The sequence below is a fragment of the Ascidia mentula genome, chromosome 6 (genome assembly GCF_947561715.1).
Source record: "Ascidia mentula chromosome 6, kaAscMent1.1, whole genome shotgun sequence".
Taxonomy (NCBI): domain Eukaryota; kingdom Metazoa; phylum Chordata; class Ascidiacea; order Phlebobranchia; family Ascidiidae; genus Ascidia; species Ascidia mentula.
Genome location: NC_138571.1, coordinates 9,936,237 through 9,947,129, shown reverse-complemented (window position 1 = coordinate 9,947,129; position 10,893 = coordinate 9,936,237). Strand labels below are relative to the sequence as shown.

Below are 10,893 nucleotides of genomic sequence, written 5' to 3'. Positions count from 1 at the left end.
TACAACCAGTAATTATAATTTGAGTGGAAAGGATGACAAGTCGGCGGGAGAGTAATTGAAATTCCAAAGCCGAATCACAGGCGCGTATAGTGCAGAGAAAAAGCGACTTACCGCAGAAGATACCACACTGGCAGTTGTGCGTCACTTGCGCCTTGTTTAAATTGCTCGAGGCCTTGTTGGCGACAGGGTATGTTTTGTCACGGACTGTCTAAGTTTGAGGTGTTGCCAGAAATATGTGTGTTTGTTGCTGCCATTTGGAATAGCCTACAATACAAACATATTGTGAATTGACTAGTTTGGTTTGCGAAAAACCACATGTACATACAGTATCTGTGCAGATTCAAGCCTTATTTTTAATAAAACAGAAACTCCGATGTAAGAATACTTAGCTGTGGATTTCAAACGGGCTATTAGTATCTGTGAATTGCAACCATGATTGAGCGTAAATGGGCACCAAGTGGATTAAGTACAGAGTGAAAAAAGGAACCGTCGAAAAATAGGACAGAGAGTATTTGCCGATGTCTACGCTTTATAACTGGAAACATACAAAGCAAAGCAAACAATACCGGTCTGTACAATCTTCAAGCAAAGTTGCCTGTCGGCTGGAGCTTGTAATAGGAGAGAAGCAGCCAGATTGCCAGATTCGACAAACGGCTTTCTGAGGTTGGTGATAATGGAATATTTAAACGCCTTCAGCAAAGTAGATAAGAAAGCTATGGATTAATGTCAGACTTTTGCAAAGATAGGAGTGCTTTGGGAAGAATTAGTGATACAACGTTTATGTAGTAAACTTCGGTCAAAAAGTTTATAATGTAATTTGTATAAAATATGGTTTTTATTTGAGGTTCTTGTCCACAAAGCGTTTAAAATATATAAACGCAGTTATACAGACAAAAGTTAACTGATATTCAATTGTGGCCTTCCTTTTAAACTTGCACTTAATTACCAGTCTCAGAAAAACTTCATGCTGAGTCGATTGCGGTTAAAAGCTAGATGCAGACCCAGGATTACGTCCACGATAAACTTTACTTTATCCGATCGAAAAGGCACGACTTGTATTAAACAGAAACGGGATTTAGTTTATGACCTCGCACGGATTATTGGCAACTCTACATGTACTTTTCTCATTGCATCCGTCAAGTTTGTTTGTGAAACGCTTATCAGACGGGGCGTTTTAAACTGGTTAATGATTTCCAAAAAGGATACTGTTTGCTTTGTCGTACAACCTGACAGCTTATGTTGACCCGTCGAAATGCCGGTGTTTGAGGCCTCGCCCTTATTATATATATTGCGTGGGCATAGGACAGAACAAGAAGTAAGCCCAACTTTCCCAGCATACAACATGCAAAGTCTTGTATAGGTTTTCGGTAGTATCAGAGGACTTGCTTGCTTGTAATTTATTGGCGAAGTTACCATATATTATAATTATGTTGCTTTCCAAGATCGTAGGTAAGGTTTTGATTATCAATTGGGCTGCACCAGACTGTGGTCGTTGCAGTTGAGAAACCAACTATGAAGCAGAAGGAATTGAAGATCTGGTCCCTGCTGTTGGTGGTGTGGAGTATCGTAGGTAAGTTGTGTTTCGTTCCGAACGGATGGCTGGGTCAAGTAGTTTGTTCCATACGAATGCCTTTGACGACAAAGCTACAAAAATTGCAGCTATCCTATGAAAATGTATATGTCCTGGATGGACAAAGACTAATACCGAGTTTGATTTATCACGATAGCATTTACAACTAAGAACTAAGATTTTCGATACCACGCGTTCCTTTACGACGTTCCTTTTGGTGGTGTTTTATCGTCACCATCGGGGATTGGAGTAAGACTAACAAAGTGGCAAGTTCTGTTAAAATGAACTTGGCTTTTCAGATCAATCGTGGTTATCACAGAATAACATTTTCCTCAAAATATTTCGAGTCAACTCATCATTACGTTGTTGTCATATATGTCTTATGTTCTATATACGGCAGTTCAAATTATTCCGTTGCTTGATTTTTAGCTTACCGAGTGGAGTGTTACGTTTTTATCAAATCCAGTGATGAAGTTCAAGCCATTTATCATCAAGATGCCAACCTAATGTGCAGGATCGATAGCAACAAGATAATCAAGGCAGTTATATGGTAAGCGCTGTTTACTGAGTTTCAGGTTCATATAACTGTTGTGGTTACTAAATTTTTGCTCATTGTATTTGGTTATTTTTCAACTTTACAAGCAATGGATGGAACTGTTCAAACAAATACATAAATTTCCCAGCAGTCTTATAGGCAACAAAGGCATAGTATCTGATTTTTTACCATGTTGGACAATCGAAAAAAAGTCATTTGTCGTGACGTTGTTTCTGATAGATTCTATATGTATAAGTAATCCTGACAAAGTCCAATTGTAGGCGAAATGTATTTTTTAGAAACATTCTAACGACAAATGACTAGGTTTTTTCCTATACAACTTGTTGCAAGCGATGTTGTTAATTTTTCTTAAATAAGGCTGCTGAATAATCCTAATATGCATTCCACGCGTTATCAAATTGTATAGTTAAGCCTCTTAGAGTTTGAGATTGTTGCTGTAAAACCGACAGGTGAGTAAAATTCAACTGCTTACGTAGATTAGATAGGGATATACCCGTTTGTCAGAATCCAGACGTGTTTCTTGTTTGTTTAAGTTTGGACTGACACTGGTGTCAACGGTGTATTTGCTGTAAGTGTTGAATGAAGGCTTGCCTATAAACAAATCCCCAATTTGCCTTTTCAGGTTCAAAGAACCGAATGAGATTATTTACTATTACGATCCACCGTCTTATAACCATCCGTCGAAACCGTACAAGGTAAATTGTCACAATTTGATAATGTAACTTAAACAAAAACAAAATGGTTAAAAAAGTTCTAATGTAAAGGTTCTGCTTTTCTTACAATTAAGAAATTGCCAACATCCAATCTTGCAACGGTGAACTTTGCCAATTGAAACCCAAACTAAGTCCAACCGCAATAATATCAAAGCTTTTTAGTAGAAACATTCGTTTTGTTGCTGCCAAGTCATGGACTTGTTTGCTTTATTAATAGGATCGTGCAAGCTTGGACTACGACTCTTCGTCTCTTATTTTGAAAACGGTTGACCTTGATGACGAAGCTGTTTACAAATGTCGAGTTTCCGTAGAGGCAAATCAAACTTTAGTCGCTCCAGGAAATATTTCTATTCCAGAGGAAGAGGAGGTGTTTATGCAACTTGTAGTTAACGGTAAGAAAATTTAAATATAAACAATTGTTAGCGCATTGAGCTGTACAAATGGTGCATACTGTTGTTTTGAACTCCAAGGTAGTGGTTTCCAACCTTTCTTGGCTTATGGCACCCGTGCGGTGTGCATTACGATTTTTAGCACGTAATGGCGACAAACCAACGAGTAACAGCTACGAATGATGCAATTATCACTTCTGATCGAGGTTTATTGTCATAAAAATATGCGACCTCGATCGGTATAAGGTATCGTGGAAAATTACCAGCGAATATAAGGAAAACCTGGCGGCACCCTAATTGGGAATCACTGCTCTAAGGTCTCGTCAGTGCAGCTGGCGATGATTGTGGTTAAGTCGTTTGATTAGCCAGGCAAATACTTTTTAGTATGATGTTCCAATCAGAAATAACATTGGCAAATCTACTTTGAAAGTCGAGAAATTAAATTTATAATTGTTTAAGCTTGTGACGCCCTCACAATTTTAAAACGACGGCTAATTACATGTTGACTTTGTACCTACACTGGTACAAATAATCGCAATGGTAATTAACTAAAAAGATTTCTTCTGCCATTGTAATTCTCGAAAAATTACAATTTGCGGGTCGGAAAGTAATAATTATGGTTTGATTTGCTCATATCAGCAGTTTTGTATCAGATATTTGGATGTGAAGTAACTAGTGAGGTTGACAAACCCTATAGTTAAAGTAATGCCCTTGCTGTTTCTGTTACCCACTATTATACCTTTTGAAATATTTATTGGCAGTTCCCCCAAACGACGTCAAGCTCACCACCTTTCAATCAGCCAAAAATTTGACCTTGACTTGCCGCTCCACAAGGTCAAAGCCACCCGCCAACATCAAGTGGTTAATCTTTAAAGACGGAAAATCGCGGGAGGTGAAACCCAATAAGGTAAATGAATGAAGAAATTTAATTCATGTATGACTCTTTTTATATTTGACATTGTGTTTATTAGATAATAAAACCATAGCTTGTCTACTAGTGGCTGCTAATGACCAAAATATTGAGGTTGATTATTTCATACACTTTTTGCCAAACCAAATCAAATCATGTTTATTTTTGCACGCAAAGTTACTCTATATACGCTTATAGACAATAAATATGAAACATAAAATGACATATAGGTACCGATGTAACCGTAAGGGTTTTCGAGTCAGGCGATTTCCTCCCAGTATACCGTAAGATCGCAGCCTGTCACTGGATAGTGATGGGTGGCAAATCGCATTGTACTTTGAGTGGCCGATTTTTCGAAAAATTCGCGACGGCCCGTTTTGTGACGAAATATCCAAACTATAACCAAATAATTCATTTTAAGAAATTCAATGAACTTTCCAGATTATCAGCGACTTTACCGGCCCAGTCGCCGACACGATAGGGTATTTGTATTGGACGATCAAGCAAAATGAAAACGGAACAACTTTCCAATGTGTTGTTGACCACCCTGAAACTGTCACCACTTTGAGGAAGAACGTTACATTAGGTATAATCGCATGGTTGTTGATTGATAAATAAAAATATAAAAGACGCTTATATGCTTATCTTACATCTGGTTAATCCCAACTACCCAGATACGGTTTTTCAAATAGTTGCATGTCAAAGTGTATTGCCAACCTTTTCCATAAATTTGAATAACATTTTACATGGTATCCGGTTATTGGTAAGTATATTGTATAATTTCTTCTGCGTTGTCTGATTACGGTGGTGGAGATCCTCTACGCATGTGAAGGTCGCCTGACAAGTTGTGCGCTTGCGCACCAGTGTACCTTGGCCACAATATACCCCGTGAAGCCACTGAGCTCTTGTAGCTCAGTTGGTAGAGCGTTGGGCCTGGTTAGCCCAGGGTCGTGAGTTCAAACCTCACCCGGAGCTTGATTTTTCAGATCTCGCTCCGACTTGTCGGGAAAAGTGGCTGATCCAGCTTGGCTGCAATGCCTTGGCTGCGAAGCTTGTGAACTATATTGTATAATAGTACGCACCTAACAAATAACAGCATCTCACCTTGAGAAACAAGAGTTGTTGCTGATAATTTATTACCGACATATCTTATGTTCCAGTTGCACCCAACCTTCGGCATCCAGTGGCAATGAAATTTGATTGGCTCGGAGACACGGTTGACTGTAAGTATATGAGATAAAACTAGTCGTTTTCGAGAAAAAACATAATTTACCCACGTTTGGATTATAGCCACGAAAGTCGTGCATTAACTCTGTGTACTTGAATGTTTTTTTTTCGGTTAATGTTTCAAAATTCTGTCGAAAAAAGCACAGCTTTTCAAATTGATCAAAAAAGTGCGACAGCCAATATATTGGTTGTTGAACAGGGGACATTTTTCTCATTAAATATTTGTTGAAATTTTGCTAAAATTTTATTAGTTAAAAAGCGTAACTGACTCAGTGGGACTGATCGAATTGGCTGCAATACCAGTATAACTCAGTGTATATGTTACTTTGAGCTGTTCAGAGTTATTTCTTTCTTCTTACAGATTCAACTTATGCAACCGACAAGTCATCCGACAAAAATGTGACAAACGTTGCTGGTCTGGTTAGCATGGACGTCATACCTGGTGACGTAATACTCGTCAACACTTCGGTGATCGTCTCCGTGTCGGCGAATGGGGCTTTCCCCGAACCAAGGTAAGAGATAACGTTTCGTTTCGTTTCATGAAATGCAAAACTGCTGACACAACAAAAAATGTAGACTCAAAGCAATGTGATTACGATATGGTGTGGAATATATTTGAATTTAGATTGTCAGACGCTACAAATGGGGCCAATTTCTTACCTGTATATGTTACCATTAAATATTTAAATTTGCCAATTATTTCATCACGCTGTTATACCTTATTGAAACTCTAATTTCCCAACAACTCACACCAAAAGGAGATGTCTATCCGCTAGATGGCGCGTTTCACCACAGCCCGTTTTTCAAATACTGATAACGTCATGGCGACCACAAACATGTGACAGAACAAGCCGATTACGCAAGTCATTGCTTAAACCGGGAAGTAATTATAGCCACAACCATGTTTTTCTGACAAACAACGCAACAAATTCACCGAACTTTGTACTTTTTGATAATTATGCCAAGTAAATTTTTGTGGAACCAAACGGTTTTTGTATAAATGATAAAATGTTAATGAATGCCGTGCGTGCTTTGTGCATGACGCTCGTTCCAAATGTTTCTCACACGAGCAAATATAATGTCTACTCCCATGGGATTTATGACCCCAGACTAAATATGAAATGCGAGCAAAACACAAGGGATCCTGTGTCAGTCTTTAGGACCGCAGATCCTGTGTCAGTCTTTAGGGCCACAGTGCAGTGGATAGACGTTTAGCGCTGCAAATTGTTTTACTGCTGGAGTTAACGATTAATTTTAATTTTTCTGCCACGTATGTACAACCATAAGCCATTATGTTGTAGTTCAGTTTTCTGAGGTCTTTTCAAACGTTTTTATACTTTCGGGTATCAATAAAAAAAACATTTTAATTATAGACTACATTAACTGATAAGGTCTACACAGGTTTTATGTCAATTGAAATTCATTTTTGTCTATAACTGTTTGGGAAGGAATCTTTGTAGTTGTTTGTCATTTGATCTAAATATAGTGAGATACAAATATTGCTTGGTAGATTCACTTGGTGGGGGGAGGACTTTCCAACTTCAACAGGAAACCTTTTACGTATTGCCCACGTCACCAAGAACCAACAACTCTTCTGCTTGGTCGAAAATCCAGTTGGAAGAGTCGTGATGTCTGTTGAAATAACCGCATCTGCTACAGGTCAGGCATACATGCATCATCTAGCGGTTTTTGTTGACCTAAACTCTGTGTAACATATACTTGAACAATTATTCATAATCGTTTTGAGTAACATAACTAAATATAAAAAGTTGTTGACAAAAGATTAGTTGGGAATGTTATGCAAATCCTAGTAGAAATGTTTCAAGCTTTAAAAGCAAAAAAATTGTAGTGAAGATTGCTTTTCTTCTGCAGACCCAGTGGTCGAAGGAACTCCCGACACCAGAACAGGTTTGTATGTTTATTTGAACGAATATCGGTTGGAAATAAAAATCATCATCCTTGAGACTAGCAAAATATTCAAAAATATAACTTAATTCAAACGCATTGCACATATCACAACAACACATATGTTTATGTGACATCTCTAAAAAAGTTCCAAAATAGAATTTTGAGGTTCAAAATGAGAAAACCGCTTGCAAACTTTCCAAACTAAACCATACATGTGAAAACCACAACATCTAGCAGTTATTCGCCTTTCCGCAGATTCTTCAGATGAGGACATCTTAACAAGTGGCGCCGTCGTTGCAGCGATAGCTTTCAGCAGTTTAGCGATGCTGTTTTTGCTTGGATTTCTCATTTATTATTTTGCTTTTAAACGACCTTCCGACAAAAAGAATGATGAAGGTATGATCTTACATCGATAAGAGAAAAAATGGGATAGTTTTTTTTTTATTGGTTGACCCCTCTTATGTTTGTTTCAGGAGGAGTCGTTGAAGGTTCTGACGACTTTGTCGAAAAGCAGTAAGTGCAACGTTACCACACATTCAATCTGTACATTTCTACTTTTTTAATAACTGTGCTGTTATATGCAGGAAACCCCTTTATTCAGACCCGTCGAATAGAACGGTAAGGCGTCGTTCTGTCCGGCAATATTCTTGTGACAACTCGTCAATGAACCCATCTTTGTATTCTAATGATGCCGTTGCCAAATTACATCGGTTTTACTTGGAAAATTTAGTTTTACAATTTTTTGATATTTTTAACGGTTCAGCTGCACCATCGCGGCTTTATTTTCTGTTAAAAATACTGTGTTTATCTTTAAATAGAAGTTAGACCATCCCGAAACACTCGAATCGCCGCTTGATACCGATTCCCTGCTGAAGAGATCTCCGGACACCCCGCCCGTCCCATACAATCGCCACAGCAATGGTACTACGCCAGAAAAGAAAAAGTTTAGCAGCGGTAGTCTCCATTCTTCCGCGACCACAACATCGGGCTACAGCGACCAGCTCAACGGGCGAAAAGACGCAGAAATCCCGCGTGGTTCTGATTCCTCTCCCGAAGGCAAAGAGAGAGCCATCACCAAGCATTTGCAGGACTTCGACGAGAACGCTTCTTTCCTTGGAGAATACGGCTCCACCTTCGGGCTTGACACAGCTGGTTCGCCGGCTTTAGTCGAGGTGGAAGCCCGTGAAAGTCCGTTCGACGAGTCGGGATCTCGTCAATATCAACCAGAGAGCGACGCCGGTAGCGTTGATAGCGGAGCAAGTGGCCACGAAGGAAGATACACTCTACCACACGGCGAAAGTTGGGAACATATAGACCCAAATAAGGTGGTCCACACGCCGGTATAAACAACGTATATCGGGTGCAACTCAACAAGCCTTGAAGCTTTTCTGCGCCATTATAGTTTCGTCCACTTGTTTTACCGAGCTTACCGAACAAATTGCAGCATCGAAATGACGCTTATTTTTATTTGCCTTCTTTTCCAAAATACTCACACAGTGCACGACTCTTTTGGAAAAATTGTGTTTTGGATTTTTCCTGTTTATTCCCCAGATTATATAATTTGATAATATCCACTATAGTAGATATTCAGATGCGCGGTTGCTAGAATGTTTATTCCGACCAGACTGCATTAATTATTTGGACGGATAATAATTTAACCAAACTTTTTTCTTTTCTATTGGCAGACATGTAAGCCATACAAGAATGTTTTGCATAAAATTCAATAGGCAAGATCATATAAAACAAAAGTGCCAGGTTGTGTTGATATGCTTTTTTGCGTTACGCTGTGACAACCTACTCTTACTGTTGCTTGGTGAAATATTTGTTTGATAAAAACGATTGGCTTCTAAAGTCTCGAAACGGTGTACAGTGCATGGGACTAAATATATGATGTGCGAAGTATTTTGATAAGCAAAAGAAAAGAACATATGTGTTGTATGTTTCTATGATTTGTTCATTTTTTTGTGAAATATGGAGTTTTTAGGCCTATGTGTATGATTGACGGCGTTCTGACTGCAGACGGCTTCTGAAGGGCACATGTATAGAAGTTGTCCGCTTCATCGATTTGCTTTATGTCACCGTGTTACATCTTTGTGGCCTTATTGCTTCTTTGCCATTATCACCATTGGTTGTAATGTGTGTACAAGCTAGTAAAAGTGCAAAGAATTATCATTGGTTTTTTGTAACTTGGGTTACAAAAATCAATGACTTCGTTGTTAAAAACGATCTTGAGATAAACACGACGTAATTTGCATACTTTTGTGCCTGTTATGAGGTTCTCATTCCGTTTTTTTTTTGTACAAAAACAATACAGGATTTAAATAAATACAAAGCTTCGAGTTGCATGAGGTTGTTTGTTTGGAGAGGAGAAATGTAAAAATACTCGATTTGTACTCCATGTGCAATTAAACTCTCCACTGGACAAATCGGTCCACTGCTTTTAACGAACAGGATACCGAAGTTTTCAACAACCATACATTTTTATACTGATAAATAATATGAATGTAACTATATCTACAGGGTAGCCATGCACGTCGCTGTTCCACGAAAAGCTCTTAAACCATAAGACGTCAGTTGGTAGTTTCTCAACACTTAATTCTGATCAATATGGTTCGCCAGTATTCGCAGCAACACAGCTGTCAAACATGTGGTTTCTTTGTTTATTTGTTGTACGCCGATCAATCATCTCTCCTTGAAACTTACTGGGCGGTCATATATGATGGATACTTTGCCAACCATAGCGAGTTAACTATTCCTTGTAAAAGCTGCAATCTTAAAATGCATTCTGAACAACCTGCATATCTTTTCCTGTTCCTACAATCTGGTGAACCACCATAATATTAAACAAACGAACAGAAGACCAGACCAGAGTCGCATGAAGCCTGAATGGTTTATTATGGCAGTTCTTGTGTACAATACAGAAAAATGTAAAAAAATGAGTAGACGACAGCAAACAGTCAAAGGCTGTGGAAGGCAATTCTAAACCTATAAAAACAACAATAAAAATGTAGCTGCGATAAAGATAAACATTACACGTGATCAAAGTAACCAATCAAAACACAACACACCTAAAATCATGTGAATTGAAAGTCATGCACGTACACTGGACATAAGATTTGTGCGATCGACATGAAATATCAGTGAAAGAAGTATTTTGAGAAATTGCGAGTTGGTCTCGGACATATCCAATGTTCATTAGGAAACATCGTTTCGGGTGTTAACACTTACGAACAAGGAACGTTTCCCTAATGTAAAACCTAACAAATGTTTTCCTGAAAAATGGTGTTGTTCATAACATTGCCCGAGGTAGGCGATCGCAACTTTGAGTGAAACAAAATGCATTTGGACTCTAGAGATATCGACAGAAAAGCAAATAAGCAAATGACAACTAAACTAAAGAGGGCGCACAGTTTAGAAAGAGAAAAAAACGCGATGTACAAAAATTCAAAGATATAAATTTGTTGATTGGTCAAGGTAGGAAATTTCACTGCAGCTGGCAAGATGTGCCGATCCAAATCAGGATTACCACTGAGTCGGCAAATTGAAACAACTTCATCATAAAAGGTGATTTGTCAAATTAAAGCTTTACATAAATATGACAGAACTTATAATAACGTGGG

At 38.4% G+C, this 10,893-nt stretch overlaps 1 protein-coding gene across 1 annotated transcript; it reads left to right on the top strand.

The window, feature by feature from the left end:
- Positions 1 to 645: 645 nt before the first annotated feature.
- Positions 646 to 9,616, top strand: LOC145905864 (uncharacterized). Its single transcript, XM_082993174.1, has 15 exons — positions 646 to 663; positions 1,443 to 1,570; positions 2,000 to 2,120; positions 2,749 to 2,821; positions 3,057 to 3,231; positions 3,990 to 4,135; positions 4,580 to 4,724; positions 5,299 to 5,361; positions 5,727 to 5,877; positions 6,876 to 7,024; positions 7,238 to 7,273; positions 7,529 to 7,669; positions 7,747 to 7,786; positions 7,858 to 7,891; positions 8,092 to 9,616. Exons 2-15 carry the CDS (start codon positions 1,513 to 1,515, stop codon positions 8,617 to 8,619), a joined length of 1,860 nt encoding a protein of 619 aa, XP_082849300.1. The 5' UTR covers positions 646 to 663; positions 1,443 to 1,512; the 3' UTR covers positions 8,620 to 9,616.
- The last annotated feature ends 1,277 nt before the right edge of the window (positions 9,617 to 10,893 follow it).

Bases quoted from the DNA above. Each gene is read 5' to 3' on its own strand.
- LOC145905864 (XM_082993174.1), top strand. From the start codon at position 1,513: ATGAAGCAGAAGGAATTGAAGATCTGGTCCCTGCTGTTGGTGGTGTGG. The intron at 4,136-4,579 runs GTAAATGAATGA...TGAACTTTCCAG, and splicing joins GGGAGGTGAAACCCAATAAG to ATTATCAGCGACTTTACCGG. The intron at 5,878-6,875 runs GTAAGAGATAAC...ATTGCTTGGTAG, and splicing joins GGGGCTTTCCCCGAACCAAG to ATTCACTTGGTGGGGGGAGG.